This window comes from Felis catus, chromosome D2 (assembly GCF_018350175.1).
Source record: "Felis catus isolate Fca126 chromosome D2, F.catus_Fca126_mat1.0, whole genome shotgun sequence".
NCBI classification, from domain to species: Eukaryota; Metazoa; Chordata; class Mammalia; order Carnivora; family Felidae; genus Felis; species Felis catus.
Window position 1 is genome coordinate 58,620,422 of NC_058378.1, and position 20,749 is coordinate 58,641,170.

Below are 20,749 nucleotides of genomic sequence, written 5' to 3' on the forward strand. Positions count from 1 at the left end.
ACCAGAGGGGAGCTGGGGGCGGCGGGGGGAATGGGGGGAATGGGGGAAATAGGTGATGGGGATTAAGAGTACATTTATCATAGGGACACCTGGGTGGCTCAGTCTGTTCAGCAACTGACTTTGACTCAGGTCATACATGATCTCACGGTTTGTGGGTTCAAGCCCCACACTGGGCTCTGTGCTGACAGCTCAGAGCCTGAAGCCTGCTTCAGATTCTGTGTCTCCCTCGCTCTCTCCCCCTCCCCCTCCCCCACTCACACTTGGTGTCTCTCTCTCAAAAATAAACATTAAAAAAAAAAAAAAAGAGTACACCTGTCATGAAGAGCACTGAGCAACGTATAGAATTGTTGAATCGTTTTACACCTGAAATTAATATAACACTGTTAACTATACTGGAATTAAAATTAAAAATTTAATTAAAAAATAAAATTATGAATTCATTTTTTATTGGTCTTTTTTGAGGGTGAGGAGGTGGCCTAGAAAATGAGGTTATAAGCATTCTGTGTTATATGAGGCAATTATCAGTGATATTTCATCATTCCCACTAATTTTTTTCTCTCCTCTTTTTCTGTACTTTCCTTTTCATACTCTCTTTTTTTTTGTTTTTTGTTTTCCCTCTCTTTTTCTCCCTCTGTTTATTTTTAAAACAGTAAATGGCCCTGGCCACCTGCACTGATCCTTTAAGAGAGAGCCTTGTTTTTCTCTGTTTAAAAATATTTCTGTTTGAGGGGGCCTGGGTGGCTCAGTCGGTGAAGCATCCAACTCTTGATTTTGGCTCAGGTCATGATCCCAGGGTCGTGGGATTGAGCATGGTGCCTGCTTAAGATTCATTCTCTCTCTCTCTCTCTCTCTCCCCCCACCCCTCCCTCCCTCCCTCTCTGTCCTTCTCCCCTCCTTACTCTCGCTCTCTAAAATATAAAAATAAAAATAATTTTTCTATTTGAGTAAAGTAGACACAAAATGTTACATTATTTCAGATGTACAACACCGTAATTCAACAGCTTTATATGTTATGCCATGCTCACCACAAGCATAGCTACCATTTGTCACCATACATGGTTATTACAATACCATTGACTGTATTCCTCATGCTGTGCCTTTTATCCCTGACTCCTTTTTTTTTTTAATTTTTTTTTTTTTAACATTTATTTATTTTTGAGACAGAGAGAGACAGAGCATGAACGGGGGAGGGTCAAAGAGAGAGGGAGACACAGAATCTGAAACAGGCTCCAGGCTCTGAGCAGTCAGCACAGAGCCCGACGCGGGGCTCGAACCCACATACCGCGAGATCGTGACCTGAGCCGAAGTCGGCCGTTTAACCGACTGAGCCACCCAGGTGCCCCTCCCTGTGACTTCTTAATTCCATAGCTGGAAGTCTATATCTCTCGCTTGCCCATCCCTCCACTACCTCTCCCCTCTGGCAACCACCAGTTTGTTCTCTGTATTTATAGGCCTGATTTGCTTTTTTGTTTATTCATTTGTTTTTTTTTAGATTCCACATATGAGTGAATTCACTTGGTATTTGTCTTTCTCAGTCTAACTTATTTTACTTAGCATAATACTTTTTAGGTCCATCCATGTCGTCACAAATGGCATGATCTCATTCTTTCTTATGGCTGCATAATTTTCCATTACATATATATATACATACATACATATATATATGTATGTATATATATATGTATATATGTATACACACACACACACACACACACACACACACATCGTGTTCCTTATCATCTATCAGTGGACACTTAGGTTGTTTCCACATCTTGGCTATTGTGAATAATGCTGCAATAAACATACAGGCACACACATATCTTTCTGAATTAGTGTTTTTGTTTTCTTTGGGTGAATTATTAGAATTATTAGATCATATGGTATTTCTATTTTTAATTTTTTGGGGAACCTCCATGTTTTCCACCAGGACTGTACCAATTTATATCCCCACCAACAGTGTACAAGGGTTCCTTTTTTCCACATCCTCACCAACACTTGTTATCTCTTGTCTTTTTGATTTTAGCCATTCTGACAGGTATAAAGTGATAATCTCATCGTGGTTTTTGATTTGCATTTCCCTGATGATTAGTAATGCTGAACATCTTTTCATGTGTCTTTTGGAACTATATCAAAATAAAAAGCTTTTTCACAGTGAAGGAAACCACCAACAAAATAAAGAAAGCAACCTACTGAATGGGAGAAGATATTTGCAAATGACTTATCTGATAAGAGGTTAATATCCAAAATATATAAAAAACTTATACAACCCAACACCAAAAAAACCCAAACAACCTGATTAAAAAATAGGCAGAGGGTTTGAATAGACATTTTTCCAAAGAAGACATACAGAGACAGCCTTGTTTTCGGAGTTTAAATATAACTCAGAATACAGGGAATAGTCCAAAACAACTGGATGGCTTTGTGGAAAGGAGAAAGAGTGACACCTGCTGGAAGAACTACTGGTGATTCCAATTCCAGATAGAATCTCCCTGGAAAAATGTACAGACACATAAACTTCATGTCATTATTAGGACACAACGTCCCCCCAGAGCACATCCACAAAGTCCAGGAATCCCAGGTTAAGAATAAGAAGGACAGTTCATCTTTACTGCATGCTTACCTTGTTCCAGATGCTTTATGTGCGTAACCTCACTCAACCCTCACAACTACCTGGGGTAGGTATTATTATCCTACTGAGGCTGAGATAACGTAAGTAACTAGCCTAAAGTCACAGCTACTAAGTTGTAGAGATGGATTTAAATCTAGGGCCATCAGAATTCTTATCTCCTAAGCTCCAAATACATATGTATCTTTAATAACATAATTTTACAATTAAAATATATAATTTTTTCTCTTATTAATCCCAATGATACTTCTGAACAGTAAGTAGGTAACAATTAACTGAAGGCAGCATGGTAAAACAAAACCGGTCTCAAACATTATCTCACATGCTCTTAAGGTTTCCAAATCCCCTCCTGACATATATTCAATCACCAAAAGTTTTATTTACATAGCACAGAGGAAGCTTCACTGCTACACGGAAGGTACTGAGGAGGGAGAAAGAAACAACAGGGAATAGGACTAATAGTACTAGAAGGCAGGGCTAGAGGAATGTATACCACTCGTGAGCTGAGACACCGATCTAATGGAAAAAAACAATTTTCAACCTAAGAAGTAGAAGGGACATCCCAAGCACTAGACTTGAAAATCAGGAAGCCTAGACTCAAGTTTTATAAACTATAGGTGGCATAAAAAAAATACTTTCTTTTTTTTACTGGTTTTGTTTCCCACAAGTAAAATTATTATCTGTTAATGTGTACTGTCGTGCATAGAAAACAAGAGAAATTAAAATCATTTCTGTGTCTCCTGCTAAACTTCCCAGAAAAATTCAAATTGCAGAGGTGCATCTATCTAACTCTCCCATTCTCAAAGGCTTATGTGTTCAAATCAGAAGACACAGAGCTAAAAGAGCCATGAAAAGCATAGAAGGAAACAGAGCTGAATAGTCAGTGCACTTACTGGAAGGAGAGCATCAGAGAAGAGAACAGATAAAAACACTGACAGTTAGCATATCTCTTTCTAGTCTCTTCCTACGTATTGCCCCTGCTGCATCCTCTTCCTTTGCTTAAAAACTAATCAAGATAACATCTACAGGTTCTAAAACCCAGCCTGAGCTTGAGTCAGTCTTGGTCCAGGAGGCTCCTGGCTGAAAGATCCATGCTAGGGTCTTCCTAAGAATCTATTTTGTGGCCCTGGGATTCCTGAGGCAGATTTTAACTTCAAAGCAAGTTCAGAACCCATGATACCAGTCTTTCCAGGGAAGGCATTCAGCAGAAAATCTCTGTTTTTAGTATCTAAGACCTGACTACACAAGATATAAAGCAAAAAAGCTAATTCCAGAAGATACATCTTCCAATTCCCCAAATTGTAGACATACTGCATATTCCCACAGAGTATATTCTTATACCCACTATTTATTTGCTCTAGGTATAGGAAAGGACAAATCCATGCCACCCATATCTTCTGCTCAGCTCTAATGGAAGCTACTGTGCTCTGGCCTTTTCTCCACTCCCTTTGGTCTGATGTGGACTACAGACACCCCCCTCTCCCCGCAGTGGAAGGGCTGTGAGTGGAGACAGATAAAAGTTTCCTGCTATAACATCTTGATCTATTTCTCTCTCCCTTTCCAACACTGATTAACAAAGAAGTGTTCAGAACAGAGGTAGAGGGTCAATGCAAAGTGTAAGAAACTCTCAAAACAGATTTTGAGGATTAAGATCTAAATTCAATATTCCTTCTCACTGCCTAAGGGTTAGGGAAGTTTGCTAGGTTTCTCTCTTTCCCCACCTCTGCGAGCTCTCTCTCTTAGATGTGCACATGGTTTAAGAAATTAAGCCTAGTCCTTCAGGGCCATACTCAAAAGAGCAAGTAACAATATTAAGAACATGCCCAATAAATTCTACCATTTTGCTGGCTCCTCCTTTGTCATCACAAAAATTGCATTCATCATAAACATCAGTTTGTGGAACACTACTGGTTTCTGTGCTCATGCAGAAATGTGTGGACTTAATCAAGTATCCTTGGTGAAACGGTTTATGGTCCATCTTTAGAGAAGTTCATACGTCTATCAGAGTAAGTGAGAAATACTTGGAATGTCACTGAGACATGGCTACAACTATTCATTTTAAATCACTTCCTTTTTTTTAATGTTTACTTATTTTTGAGAGAGAGAGAGAGAGCATAAGCAGGGGAGAGGCAGAGAGAGAGGGGGACAGAGGATCCCAAACGGGCTCCACGCAGACAGCAGAGTCCAGTGTGGGGCTCGAACTCATGAACCGTGAGATCATGACTTGTGCCAAAGTCAGACACTTAACCGAGCCACCAGGCACCCCTTAAATCACTTCCTTTTAAACTGGTTCTGATGATAATTTTAATGTAATATTACCTATCGATAGGGAGTCAAAATGGGGCTATTTGACATCTGTCTCTTAATCTCTATACCACAATTCCTGCTTGATTATTATATAGTAATAAATAGTAATGTTGCTGGGAAAGCCATATTCGTTTTTAAGGGAAAAAAAGATTAATGTAGTCTGAAGTGTGGCTACAATATGGGGCAGTGGAAAGAGAATGCTGGACTTACAATCAGGTGACATGACTTGACCTTCTGAGGCCAAAAGTTTTCATCTGCAGGTAACATCCTTTGAATCTCATTTTCATTATTTATTAAATGCAGTTAATAATATCCACTTTGCTACCAGGTCTGTGGTGAGGATCAGATGAGAATGTATTTGTGAGCAAATACTATGGAAATTATAAAATGCTATGCAAATATAAGGCATTATTATTGTCAGCACGATCTTGCTATTACTAAACACTCTCCAGAGGTTAGCCACTTTTAAAAATTCAAAAAAAAAAAAAAATCTAGTTGTCAAAATGGGCCAGCTCCATTCAACTTATTGTAAACAGTCTACTCCTGAATGGTCAACTTACCTCGGTGGAGGGGAAGACTGTTTAATTCTTGGGATGTAAATTCACAGATACAGACAAACAGCCTCTCTCCTTCTTTTAGACTGGGGATGGTCACAATTTCCACAAAACTGCTGGGGAACTGTCCTGAAAGTAAAAGCAAACGTTTCTAATACTGAAATTTCATTTTCTGTGTACCAGGACATAATAACTTTGTTTCTGAGCCCATTTATAGACACTAAATTGAAAAGTGAGTACTCATAATTGGAAAATCTACTATAGAAAAAGTACAGCACACAAAATTTCATTCATGCGGAGCAGAAAAAATGCAATTCAATCCAATAAGCATTAACTGGGTGCTACTCTAGACAAGACACACTACAGAGGGAAAAATGAGTAAGACGGTCTTGCTCTCAAAGACCTTAAAATCGAATTCAGACATAAACAATCACTCTGAAATCTAGTGACACAAGAAAAATGCACCGATTGCTATGGACATTAGAGAAGGTAGAAAATGGTTCAGGAAGAATACAAAAAATTTTATGAAAAAAACTGCATTTAAGTCTGAAGATGGGTAGCGTTTTAATAGGTGGTAGTAGACAGGGCCTGTCAGTTGGAAAGCATCAGAAAGTTTAATGGATTCCACCTTCCAAATATCTCTTGTATCCATCCACTTATCTCCAGACCCATCACCTCGGTCCAGGTCAGCAGCATGTCTCACCTGGTCACTGCAACAACCTCCCAGGCTGCCTCCCTGCCCTTGGTTTTGCCCTTCCCTATCATTTCTCAATCTGTAGCACTGAGCTTTCTAAAATACAAATCTGACAGTGCTTAAAGCACCTGTATTGTATCCCATTCCATAACTCCATACCACGGCATACGCTGTCCTCCACGATCTAGCTCCTGCTCCTCTCCCCAGCACCTTCTCCCTTCCTCAACCTTTCAGACCTCATGCCAGGCTGAACTTTTCTCGGACCCTCCATGTTCTTTGTCATTCAAGGGCCACTGGATAAGCAATTCTCTCTGTCTATCCTCTTTGTGTTGCTAACTCTTACTCATCATTTTTGTCTTAGCTGAGCTATCATTTCTATTGCGAAATAATCTATTATCTCCCAAATGTGGGTTAAGTGTTAACAGAGTCTGTATAACAAGCTGCAGCCCAGAATTACATAAATCTATGTCAGTTAAGGACCGGATTTAACACAGGTGCACAGTGTGGGGTAAAAACCTTCACCCTTCCCTAGGCTAATTAATGAAAGAAACTGGTGCTAACATATATTTGAAAGACTGGAAGAAAGGAAATCAGGTGTATAAGAAGTGGAAGGTAGCTGCACCCAGGGCAGGGGTAGCTTTAATAAATTTGGGCCAACCATGGATCTAAGAAGGAATGAACAGGACACATCATGATCCCTTGAAAAACAGAGTGAAAGAAAGGGTAGAAAACGTTTGAGGAAGACAGGTAGAGAAAATATGGTGGAGAGTGACTTACGTTCCACAAATCACAGGTAAAGACTGGTAGTGAAAAATAATGTCAAACAACAGGTTTCTGAATAAAGAAATAACACCTATTTTCAGAAGGTAAACAATGGCACTGAGCACAAAGGACAAAGACCTGGGAAGGATAGGTAAAGATGGGAACAGAAAATTGGCCTGGGGCAGCTGGTATCGAACCATCTCAGCCTTTGGAAGGAACCTATAAGGATAGATGGATTGATAACAAACATTCTCTCCCCACTGGTAAAAACCACAGGAAAAACACAAAAGGATTCTGTAGTTTATTGACTTGGGCTTCCCATTTAACCTTTATTTTTTAATATGGAAAGATTGGAGGGCCTGTGGTCTATTTTGTACCTGAGGAATTATAAGCCTCTTACCTGTAACATCTTCTTTCTTTCCTAGAAGCCAAAATTCATCCACCACTGCCAACACCTCAATAATATCTCCTACAAAGAGCGGTAGTTCTTCTGATACACTAGGGCAAAAGTCAAAGATGGCTCGAACCACTGAGCCAGCCTCCATGTTTTATAACCTGGAAAGACAAGTCAAAAGACATTGGAAAGTGTTAACTATTTAAGACATTGGACTATGGGTCAATATCTTGAGAATGATAAAGCTTAAGATATAAAGACGCTTAGAATCAAGTCAAAGCTAAGCAAATAAGAAGCTTGTACTTTATATTCTGAAGAAACTTAAGTACTGTCTGACAAAAATAATGATTTCCTCATACATTCTTCATTTGATTCTCATGGCACTTCTGGAGTCAGGGGGGGAAAAAAAAGTGACCTTTACCTGTGATTGACAGAAAAGGTGCAAGTTGGGAAATGTAGACGTCTCAATAGGCCTGAAGGGGCCAATAAGGAAATTAACAGTTTTCAAGTACAGTCAATATGGTACTTTTAAAATACGGTATTTAAAAAGTAGGGGGTTTGGGGAGCCTGTGCTGACAGCTCAGAGCCTTGAGCCTACCTCAGATTCTGTGTCTCCCTCTCTCTCTGCCCTTCCCCCGCTCATGTTCTGTCTCTCTCTCTCAAAAATAAAAATTAACATTAAAAAAATTTTTTTAAGTAGGGGTTTTTAATATGGCATTTCATTTATAATGAAATAAGATAGTTCCCCAGAACTATCTTCAAGATTAGGATACCTACGCTCAGCAAGTTGAAAAACTTAATTTGTCACAAAGTTCATAGCAGCAGGGCCAGGATTCAGGCTCCTACTTACCCCCTAGCCCCCCCCCCAAAAAAAGGAATGTGGGATCACACCTCAATGGCAGAGATTTAAAATGTACTGAAACGTAAAAATCCATGAAAAGAACAAGAAAGGGCGATATAAAAATGACACTTCCAGACAAGATTTAGTACAATAGACCAAATCAAGAATGTGTTTTCAGTTCAAAGACACCTATCCCCCAAGCTTGCATAGTATCCTTGCACTGTTAAGGGGGTCTTTCACCTTGACATATGTGCCCAGGGAGCCTCCTCAATACACATTTAAACAATGGAAGAGGAGGAAAGACTGGGCATGTGCTCAGCTGTCAACAAGCCGTGATTAGCAACCTGTCTCTCAGGTGTTTCACAGAGAGCACCTGACGCTCTCCTGAGTATCCAGGCCTCAAGCCTATTTTCCTTTATTCATCTCAAGTATCTGTCTGGTGTTGGTAGAGATGAGGCTTCTAACTTTTCTTTCACATATAACTATGATGACATCAAAAAGCACTAAATGCCTAGTTACCAAAAAAAAAAAAAAAAAGATGGTTACAAGTTTTGTTGAGTTTATTACCTAAGAAAACAATGATGTACACAAACGTGTTATGCATATAAATAGTTGAGGATATTAATGTGGAGCACCTTTACAATTTTAATGAATCATGCAACACAATTAAATATTGCATATTTAATTTGTACTGTTGAGTAAAAGGAGCTTATCTCTGTGTGACTGGAATTTTTGCCTATAATGAGATGACTTGGGTCCACAGTGGAAAAGAGAAGTGGCCAGTAACATTCCCTACGTCCTCTGCCCTCTGTATAGAAAAAAACTGAATTACAATCCCATGCTGAAGAGGCAGCATAATGTGAATGCAAAGTAACCAGGCATCTGGAGTCAGAGATCAAGGTTCAAATGCCAGCTCCAACTTTTATTAGTTATTTCAGCTTGGATAAACGACTTAAACTCTCTGGGCTACAGTTTCCTGTTCAGAAAAATGGGGATAATCATACTTTGATAATAATCATCAGAAGGATGATGATGATAAAAATAATGATAATAATGCCTAATATTTATTGAGCACTTACTATATGCCATGCACTGTGCTATGTCCCTCATTGGGTCCCCACAACAATCCTATCCCATATCATTAGTTTCCATTTTGCAGATGAGGGCACAGGCTCAGAGAGGTGATGCAATCTGTCCGAGGTCATACAGTAAGTCAGAGATGGAACAGAAATCCAGATCTGCCTAAAGCCTTAACCATATGCTGATAGCGTAAAAGCACCTAGGACAGGGTTGGTATAGGAGGTGCTCGATAAATGTGAGCAGTTGTTACTAAACATTATTTCCATAATCAGCTACAAGCTCAAATCTGTCTCACTGATATATCACCAGACAATGTATAGCACATTGTACAAGTACAAAAACACCACGGAATCTACCATTTCAACACGTCAAAACTTGGTTTAGCTTTGACCATGTTTAAAAATAGACACATTATAGGGGCACCTGAGTGTCTCAGTTGGTTGAATGTCCAACTTCGGCTCAGGTCATGAAATCATGGATAGTGAGTTCAAGCCCCATGTCCGGCTCTGTGCTGACTGCTCAGAGCCTGGAGCCTGCTTCAGGTTCTGTGTCTCCCTCCCTCTCTCTCTCTCTCTCTCTTTCTCTCTCAAAAATAAATAAACATTAAAAAAAAATTATATACCTCTCTTGCCTTCGCTAGTAGGAAAGACACTGAACATAATTTACTCTTTGCCTGATGGACACAAGTTCATTAAGACCATACATTAGTATACTGTGTTGTGATGCATACTACCAGTACTGTATAACTTTTGGGTCTTTCTCTTTTGCTGTCAGCTGTCCCTCTGCTATCAGTTACGTCCTCTTATCAGTTTTTCTATCCTCTTTCTAGATGCTGTTCATAGTCTGCTGGGGAGGGAAGACCATACAGACACGGCCAAAATTATTAGAAGTTCCTAGATAAATAAAATGTAAACAAGCTCTAAAGGAAAACCTAACGAACTCTTCCGTGGTGGTAAACTACATGTATTAGTCAGCTAGAGTTTTTCAACAGTTACTTTTTATGCGCTCTGATGCCCCTTTCTTATTTTCTGGCTGTCTTCCAAATGGCTGAAGTTGCCAGATGTCAGATTTCCGCATTAAGCGTGGTGTCATAAATATTTTTTTTAAACAAGCATAATATTTTGCAAACCTCTTAGCCATCTATGCGTTATCAACACACCTCCCCAAGGTTGGGCCACGGTGGTATTATTTTTCTCCTTCTACTTTGTTTTCTCAAATTCCATCTCACACTCAGACTAAATATATACCTCCTTATCTGAAATGTCAAAGAGAGAATCAGCATACACTCTGTAGGATGTAAGAGACAGACCCTGTTATGCTGAGGAGTAAACTTTGTGATCTGAAAGAGTTAAAGCTTCTCCCTGACAACCTTTTTGCTGTACCAGAAAATGACTCAGAAGCAGAGGAGGGTCTGGCTCAACGAATACTGTTACTGACTGACCTTCTGCCCTGTTGGAATGAGTGCGTAATCGCTGAGGAATACACACCCTGGAAGGGTGCTGGAGCCAGAGCCTAGCTAAAGTACAGGACTCATGTGTGAGACCAGAAAGGAGATCTTGGTGCCCTCTGGGTTACATGGAATATCATGAATTTCATCTCCGTCTTCTCTGCTCTGTAAACCCCATGAAAAGCAACTACTATTGTTCCTGTCTGGGCCGTTTTAGAGTCCTGGACAGATATTTTGAAACTTAATCATAAATAGCTTATATAAGCTGTTCCACCAACTCCAGATGGAAGTAAAAAGAACTTCAGAGGAAATCAGAACACAGCTGGGCTTGAGAGAAAGCAGAGGAAAGAACTGCCCACACGGCAGGATGTCAGGGACACCAGGAAAGTCTGCTATGAAAACACCACCTTCTTCTCTCGCTGGCATTTCCTTTGGAGAGTCAGTCTGCATTTGAGATATAAAGGTCCTTAATTCTTCAAACTCTTTTAGAACACAAAACCCTAAGAGGGTAGAGATTTTTGTCTGTTTTGCTCACTTGTCTAGAGCAGTGCTCAGCACGTAACACACTTTCAAATTTTTAACAAGCAAATGATTTTAGAAAATACACAAAACTATTCGTATCAAAATCTCAACTTCCACTTATCGAAAACTAAATTAACCATCTCTTTCCACAAACAGTTTGGCCTTCCAGCTCCTATAATAGTGTCATATAAATCTTCTAGATCGAATACTAGAAGGACTTCATCCTCTGCAGTTGATGGTACACTAATAGCAACAGCTACTGGATGATAATCTACCATGTGCCAGACACCGAACTGGAAGCTTGAATCATTGCTGCATTGCAAGGTAGACAGCAAGTCTTCAGAGCCAGGGTGCCCAGGTTCAAATCCCAGTGCCACCACTGGGCCATACATCTAATGTGTATCTAATATATATATTAAAATATATCTAATATATCTATATTAGATATTATATTTACATATATAATATATATACTATATATATATATTTGCTATATCTCTAGCAAATAAAAAGCTAAGCCAGACCCAGAATTCAGGTCTGTTTGATTCCAGTGCCCATGTTCTTTTTACTGTAGGTATCACATCTCTGAAATCTCCCTGGTTCTTCCCTCAAAATCTTCTAAACTTCCAATTTCCTCTCTTTGGTTCTCCAACATTTTATTATAAAAATTTTTACACAGCGCACTTAAAAAAGTTTTACGCCCACTACCTAGATTCTACTGTTCACATCTTACTGCAGTTATTTTATCACACATCTCTTTATCCATTTATCAATCCATGTTATTTTTTTGACATATTGCAAACATTTTGTTTTATTTTTGATGCATCTCAAAATAAAGCACAGATATTTTCCTCCAGCACTTTGGCATATATATCTTAACTAGAGGTCATTATCTGTTTACCTTTTTTTGTATGTTTGTTTATTTTTGAGAGAGAGAGAGAGAAACAGAGTACAAGCAGGGGAGGGCAGAGAGACACAGAATCCGAAGCAGACTCCAGGCTCCTAGCTGTCAGCATGGAGCACGACGTGGAGATCAAACTTACAAATCATGAGATCATGACATGAGCTGAAGTCAGACGCTTAACCGACTGAGCCACCCAGGCAAACCTGCTTACATATTTTATTGTTGTTTTTAAGTGTCGTTTGCCTCTTTTCTTGGCCAAAGATAAAATTCATTTCTCTCCAATGAACGTAGTTAATCTTTTAAACTATTGATTTTTATATGTTGTTCAGTTGCTTGAAAATTCACAAGGTCTTCCTGTTTTCTCTAATTTATTCACATATTGGACAAATATTTATCAAGCCTAACGGACTCAAATTCCCATGCAGGCTGAAACTCTGGTTGTACTTTGATGACCCTTTGACCAATATTCTTTAAATATTTATTCTCTAATCCCGTTGGTGGCTGACAGGAGCATTCAACTCTCCTCTACTGTCCGAAATAGTTTAACTCCTATCCCAAAGTATCTACCCTACCTAGGGAAAAATAAAACCCTGCATATAACTTGACCATTAATCTCAGAAGGAGATTTCTCTCTCCTTCAGTTAGACAGTGACAGACAAAGAGAGTTTTTAAATCTGCACTGACATTTTTTTAGTGACTCACTATTTTAACACTTTCTATCGACTGATATCCTTGGCAGCTACCTCTTAATCCAGTTTTACTACCATGATGTACCAAAGAACATTCAAGATATAGTTCCTGCCCCCAAGAAGCTTAGCTTCGTCCCCACCATTTTCCCAAAACATGTTCTGAGGACACTAAGCAGCTTCTAATACAAGAGCTCCACGGTCACTGTAAACTTGGGGGAAGCTATGGACTATTTCCCTCTAGGAGGGGCATAAAATACTAGTATATTGAAGACTGAGACAATCCAATTAAGAATTCTCTCTTTTTTTTTTAATTTTTAAAAAAATTTTATTCTTTTTTGAGAGAGAGAGAGAAAGAGAGAGAGAGAGAGAGAGAGAGAGAGAGAGAGAGAGAATCCCAAGCAGGCTCAGCGCTGTCAGTGTAGACCCTGACTCAGGGCTCAGTCCCACAAACCATGAGATCATAACCTGAGCCAAAATCAAGAGCTGTACCCTTAACCAACTGAGCTACCCAGGTGCCCCCTAAGAATCCTTTGTAAACCAGTTTTCTAAATTTCTCTGCCCACAGCACACTTTTTTTTTTTGGCCTCACCTCACCCCACTTGAGTAGCCCTCAGTGCAATCCTAACCAATCAAAATGCTCTCTGCTCTGATAAAGCACTTTCTGTCCAGAATTTTTTCCTTTGTTTACATGCCCCTTTTTTCTCCATGGTGGGTTCCCCCATCTTTGCACATATTTAAAGTCTCCCCATTCTCCACTTTCTCCAAATGATGCCCACCTCTCCTGCTCATGCTCACTTCCACCTTTCATGCCTCAGCTCCTATAGCCCTTCCTCTTATATCACTTTGTAGATTTCTGAGACATCACACTGCACATGTATAGGTTACAGTCATGATAGTGAATGTATTAATGAGAACATACTCAGAAATAAATCACATTTTAAAATGTAGATCACAGGGGACCCCTGGGTGGCTCAGTTGGTTAAGCATCTGACTCTTGATTTCAGATCAGGTCATGATCCCATGGTTCATGAGTTTGAGCCCCACATTGGGCTCTGTGCTGACAGTGTGGAGCCTGCTTGGGATTCTCTCTTTTCTCTCCCTCTGCCCCTCCCCCGCTTGTACATGTGTCTTTTCTCTCTCAAAATAAATAAAAATTAAAAAGATCATAAAGTAAAATGTATATCACGGGGCACCTGGGTGGCTCAGTTGTTAGGCAACTGGCTCTTGATTTTGGCTCAGGTCACGATCTCATGGTTGGTGAATTCAAGCCCTGCATCAGGCTCCTTGCTGACAGTGTGGAGCCTGCTTGGGATTCTCTCTCTCTCCCTCTCTCTCAAAATAAATAAACTTTTAAAAATAAAATAAAATGTGTAACACACAACCACTATCCATCCACAGATGAATAAACAAAATGTAGCATACCTTCTTACATTTAGTGGAGTGCAACCACTCTGGAAAACAGTATGGAGGTTCCTCAGAAAGTTAAGAATACAACTACCCTACAATCCAGCAGTTGCACTACCAGGTATTTACCCAAAGAATACCAAAATACTAATTTGAAGGACTACATGCATCCCAATGTTTATAGTATCAACAACAGCCAAATTATGGAAGGAACCCAAATGTCCATCAACCAATGGATAAAGAAGATGTTATACACACACACACACACACACACACACAAAAAAAAAAAACAGAATTATTACTCAGCCATAAAAGAGAACGAAATCTCGCCATTTGCCATGACATGGATAGAACTAGAAAGTATTATGCTAAGTGAAGTCAGTCAGTCAGAGAGGGACAAATATCATATGATTTTGTTCATATGTGGAATTTAAGAAACAAAAATAAACATGGGGAGAAAAAAAAAGGAAGCAAACCAAGAAACAGACTCTTAACTATAGAGAGCAAAGTGATGATTACTGAGGGGGGGGGGGGAGAAGTGGGTGAGGGGATGAGTTAAATGGGTGATGGGTATTCAGGAGGGCACTTGCAATGAACACCTGGTGTCCTATGTAAGTGATAAATCACTCAGTTCTACACCTGAAACTAATATTGCACTGTATGTTAACAAGCCCAAATTTAAATAAAAACTTGGGATAAAAAGAAAACAACTGTGGTGCAGACATACAACGGAACATCATTCAGCCTTAAAAAGGAAGGACAATCTGGCACGCGCTTCAACGTGGATGAAACTTGAAGACATCATGCTAACTCACAAACAAAAAGGCAAATACTGTGTGATTTCATTTGTATGATCATTCAAGAACAAACTCAAAGAAACAGAAAGTGCAATGGCGGCTCCCAGGGACTGGGGTGAGGGGAAATGGGTATGGGGTTTCAGCCGGGGAAGATGAAGGGGTTCTGGAGGCAGACGGTGATGATGGCTGCACAACAGTGTCAATGTATTTCATGCCACAGAACTGTACGCTTAAAAGTGGTCAAAATGGGGGGCGCCTGGGTGGCTTAGTCAGTTAAGCATCCAACTCTTGATTTCAGCTCAGGTCGTGATCTCATGGTTCGTGGGTTTGAGCCCCGTGCTGCCAGTGCAGAGCCTGTGTGGGATTTTCTCTCTCTCCCTCTCTGCCCCTTCCCCCCGCTCAAAATAAATAAACTTAAAAAAATCGTTTTAATGTTTAAGATGGTAAATCTTAGGTTATATATACATTTACCACAGTAAAAAAGAGTTTTTAAAACGTATGTCATAGAAGGGAGAGAAGGCTTGGGGAACTTTGGTAATTTTTAATAAGTAACATATCTGCAAGTCTGAACGTATTACTGAAAAAAAATCCTGAGATCACAAACTATAAACTTTTACCCTGATACCGATATCACACAGCTTAATAAGTAATTTCCAAACCAGCCTTTTGAGGAAAGAGCTGAGCCTGGTACAGATTGAGGACACTGAACAATAAGTGTGTGCTGAGGGTCTGCCATTTCCCTCCTGGGCCTGTCCTCCACCTTCCTCCACCCTGCACCCTGTGCTGTGCTCCTCAGAGCTGACCCACAAGAACCGCAGCAAGGTGCTCCCTTGCCTCTGGCTTCCAGTTGGGTTCAGCCAACGGGTGGCATAGCAGAAGAGCTGACAGTAGAAGGACAGAGAAGTCAGGGTGTTTATTCCCCGGGCTCCTTCCCTGCTGGGCTATCAGTTGGCTCCCGGTTCCCTGCCCCTTCAGGCCTGAGGTGGCTCTTGTGCAAGCCTGGGGTTGTTATTTTCCCCACACCTGTCCATTCCATTCGAAGAAGAACCTCCTCAAATGATCCACCTTCGGCGTGCCTTCCATATTTTGCTAGGCCCCTGATGGATACATGCCCAAAGGAATTTTCAGGATTTCTGAGAAATGTGCATGAAAAAAAATGGGGACAAAGAATACACAAAACTATAAAATTGGTTTCCTAAATCTACCATTCTAAATCCAGATGAGAGAGAAGAGCTAGAGATGCAAATTTTGCAACCTTTAAAAAATATGAATAAAATTATTAATGCCTGGATTACACCACTAAAAAAATAGCCTCACTTTTGATGGATCTCGTGCGTGGGACCCAGACTCTAAATTCTTGTTTCAAAATTCCGAGCCATCTGTTTTACCATTAGGAAGGTAGGATACAATGTAGGAGAGTTTTGAAAATTTATTCTTTCAGAAAGCACTAGTGACACTTTCATTTCCCAATTCATAGTGTAAGTCTAAACTCTGGGATTCCAAAACAAAGTTTCTGAAGAGGTTTCCTAAACGAAGGACTGCTGTTTCTCCTTTCTTGTTTCTTGTTTGGTCCTGCAAGGGGGGAGCCCTGGAGCAGGTACATCTTTGCCTACCTGACAAAAGCTGGGGAAGGGGGCCTCTTTGTGGGGACTCTCCAGTATAGGTTCCTTCAAAGGAATATGCTTTCATGAGCATGTGAGAGTTTCTTTATGTCTTGAAACTGACTTTCTCAAAAATATTACCTTTTGGGAATGGAAATCCATTTTAAAAATTTTAATAGCGCAATGAGAAATAATATTTAATTTCAAAAAGCAATTGTGGAGGGCACCTGGATGGCTCAGTGGGTTGAGTGTCCAACTCTTGATTTTGGCTCAGGTCATGATCGCAGGGTTGTGGGATCGAGCCCTGTGTTGGGCTCCATGCTGAGTATGGAGTCTGCTTAAGATTCTCTCTCTCTCTCTCTCTCTCTCTCTCTGCCCCTCTCCCCCACTCGTGTGCTCTCTCTCAAATTAAAAAAAGAAAAAAGACAATTGTGCAGTTGTCTTATTCTTAAAAAAACAGGGATAAAAAGAATAGTCTCTTTGCTTTGTGTGAAAGGATCAGAGGCGTCAGAAAATGAAGTTCTTCCTTTCAGGAAGGAAATGAGAGAAGCTAGGGAAACAGCATTTCCCCTTCTGGTTTATGTCACCGGAGTTCATTTTGGACAGAAGGTCAACAGTCACTGCCAGGTGACTACTCAGAGAGCTAGCAACAGATGAGGAGGAAAAGTAGAACCCATCTTGATCATGGCATCCCCCACGAGGCTGAGTAACACAGTCAGGGCCAACCTGTCCTCCTTCAACCTCCTTCTGCCTACTGCTCTTCTGACGACAAGAGCACTGACTCACAACATATACTTTGGTTAAACAAGCTGTGGAATGTCGGACTCCTAGGAAAAAATGAAAAACCTGTTCTGACTTAGATGGAATGATCAGAGTAATGAAGGTAGGAAAGGAATCTACTATTATAAACTGTCTTACAATTTACATTACATTTGCTTATTTCAAACTGGTCCCAAGCTGGAAGGCAGCAACCTCAGCAGATGGACAGGATATATATCTGACTTTCTGCCATCATGGAAGGGCCCTTCAGTCCCCTTCAGTCCCCTTCAGGGTTTAAACCAAACACTTCTCATCTAAAATAAAGTAGAGGCCAAAAAATATTTTGTAAAAATTCGCTTATATGTCTCTACATCAATTTTGTCTTTTTGACAAAATTGCACCGGTGGAGGAAGGTCCCAAAATTACTAGTTCAGGGCCTATCAAGGTTGAGGATATTTCCATTAAAGAAATATTTTCAGATGGGTAGACCTAAGAGTTCCTTAAGTACTCTTTCAGGTACACATTTCTTAAATCATGCATGAATCTCAATTATGGGTGGAAATTTAAGAACTGCTGACACATGAGTAAATACATTGGACATGTCTGAGCTAAGCAGCTTAGTGATACATTAAAATTCACAACCCCACTAGGTTGTGTGTGTAATAAATGCCCAGATAAAAACATCCCTTAGCAGTTGCAGAAGTGCAGATGAAGGTGACACTATAAAATGAAACTTTAGGGTAAGGCCACAGATAACCACAAACATGTGAAGGCAGGCAGTTTGTAGGGCTGTTTCCAGGGAACATATAACCCAGTGTTCCAAACTGTGAGGATAAATGTTACAAAGATCTGCAAGGTAGGCATCTTGTTTCTTTCCCTTATCTGTTTCTAGGGCAAGCTAGTTCTGCACTAAAGAAAAAGGTTTAAAAAGACATGAAGAGTTTCTCTACCCTTCAGCCTACTTTATAAAATACTCTTGATATTTTAGAAGGAAGAATCAGGAAAGCAATTCTGAAAACGAAAGATTCTGAGGAAGAAAACTAGGAAAGAAAAACTGTCCAACTGGAGTTAAACATAGCTGAGACCATTCTTAGGGTGGGTGATTTAGGGTCTCTCAAAGAGCACCACTATCCAAGCACCATGGAAAACAGGAACCAGCAGCTTTATACAAGCAAATAACAAAAACTAACACTTGGGGTGCCTGGGTGGCTCAGTCGGTTCAGCAGCTGACTCTTGATTTCAGTTCAGGTCATGATCCCAGAGTCATGGGATCAACACTGCGTCGGGCTCCACAGTGGGACCTGCTTAAGATTCTCTCTCTCTGTCTCTGTCTCCCTCTCCCCTTCTCCCTCTCCCCGCTCATGGGCACTCTCTCTCTAAAAAATTTTTTTAATTAAATCTTAAAAAAAAAAAAAAAACCCACACACTTGCCATTTGTAGAAACTAGAGCCACTATACTTGAAAGGAAAATGTATATATGGAATCTTCTGGTAATTTCTATTTAAGATGAACCAGAGAGTAACGGCCAAGGCATGGCAAACCCAATGAATGACTGATTCCTCGGTGTCAACCAGAAGGATTTAATGTCCTAAATCAGGATGTCTGAACGTAAAATTCAACAGTAAAAAGGTTCATCGTGTGTGAAAAGATCTCTGACGAGAGCAGAGGGAGCAGTGGTAGGATATGTAAAGAAAATAATGTATCTATATGGAAACCCTATATGGAAATCTGGGAGTGACGCATAAATAGTAGCTAGGATAAGATAAAAAGAGAACAAAACAGGTGGGAGATTTGTATGACAGACTGCCATGACAGAAAACTAAGATGACATTTTAATAATAAGATTACAGATTTGCTACAGAAAATAACAACTGTGTCTGGTAGTTGAGATAAGCTGGAATGCTAGTTTCCTAACAAAGAGCAAATGCACACAATCATAGAGCAATTAATTAACTTTGTCCTAGAGATTGCATGGGGTCTTTTGCTGGGCCTTCTGGGCAGCTAGCATGTCTGTGATAGTTGTGATTCCTGCCAAAAGAAACGAAGGGCATAGTTCAGGACTTTGCCTCAGTCGTGCGTACTGTTTTGTTCTGCCCTTTTAAAAAAAAAAAAACAAAACATGAATAAGTGAGTTTTATCAAATGGTTTTTTCTGTATCTACTGATAAACGTTTTTAGACAATCGCATTTTTTCTCCTTTATTCTGTTAATATGGCAAATTAAAATGATTTTCAAATGTTAAATCACCCTTGCATTCCTGGAATAAACCCTATTTGCTTATGATGTATTATTCTTTTTTTTTTTTTTAAGTTTATTTTTTTTAGTAATCTCTATACCCAACATGGGCTTGAACTCACAATCCTGAGATCAAGAGTTGCACACTGGGCCAGCCAGGTGCCCCTATTATTCTTTTTATGTAGTGCAAATTTCAGTTTGCTACTATTTTGTTGAAGATTTTATACCTATGCTCCCAAAGGGATATTGGTCTCTAATCTTTTCGTTAAATGTCTTTGTCAGATTGTGTATAAGGGATAGGCTTGCCGCATAAAGAACTGGGAAGTACTCCTTTCTCCTCTATTTTCTGAAAAAAATCTATGTTAAGACTGGTATTGTTTCAACCTTACATATTTGATAGAATTATCGGTAAAATAACCTGGGCCTGTAGAACACCAAGGAAAGGTTTTCAATTAAATATTCAATATTTTTATCAGATATACGGCTATTGAAAATTTATATTGTCTCAGTTTTAGTAAGTTGTATTTTTCAAGAAAGTGCCCATTTAATCTAAGCTATCAAATGTACTGGCATAAAGTTGTTCATAATATTCCTTTATTGACCTTTTAATATCTGTATGATCTGTAATGATATTGGAAAATTTCGCTTTCTCTTTTTTTCTTAGTCTTGCTAGAAGATTATCAATTTTATTGATCTTTTCAAAGAATCAACTTTTGACATTGTTAAATATCTCTATTGTTTGTTTTCTATTTCACTGATTTCTTCTTTCTTTGTTATTTCCCTCCTTCAACCTTACGTTTAATTAGTTCTTTTTTTTCTCATTCTTGTGAAAACTTAGATAACAGATTTTAAATCCTTCTTCATTTTAAATATAAGCATCTAAAGCTACAACGTTCCCTCTAAACACTGCTTTCGCTGCATCCCACAGATTCTGATATGATGCTTTCATTTTCATTCAACCAAAAATATTTTCCAATTTCCCATATGATTTGTTTTTTTAACTATGGATTATTTAGGGGTGCATTGTTTACTTTCCGAATACTCCAAATACCCAGAGATCTTTCTGTTATTAACTTCCACTTTAATTCTGCTGTGGTAGGAAAACATACTCTGTATTATTTAAAATTTACTGAG

The 20,749-nt window shown here is 39.5% G+C and overlaps 1 protein-coding gene across 3 annotated transcripts in view; it reads right to left on the reverse strand.

Moving 5' to 3' along the window:
* Positions 1-20,749, reverse strand: part of LOC101086180 (dynamin binding protein) — a 114,335-nt gene that overhangs the window by 68,113 nt on the left and 25,473 nt on the right. For all 3 annotated transcript variants that reach the window (XM_045040543.1, XM_023240827.2, XM_045040542.1), the window contains exons 3-4: positions 7,344-7,498; positions 5,494-5,616 (exon numbers count right to left, since the gene is read on the reverse strand). In XM_045040543.1, the coding sequence (XP_044896478.1) occupies positions 5,494-5,616; positions 7,344-7,488 (268 nt within the window). In that variant the 5' untranslated portion in view covers positions 7,489-7,498. The remainder of the gene's footprint in view (positions 1-5,493; positions 5,617-7,343; positions 7,499-20,749) is intronic.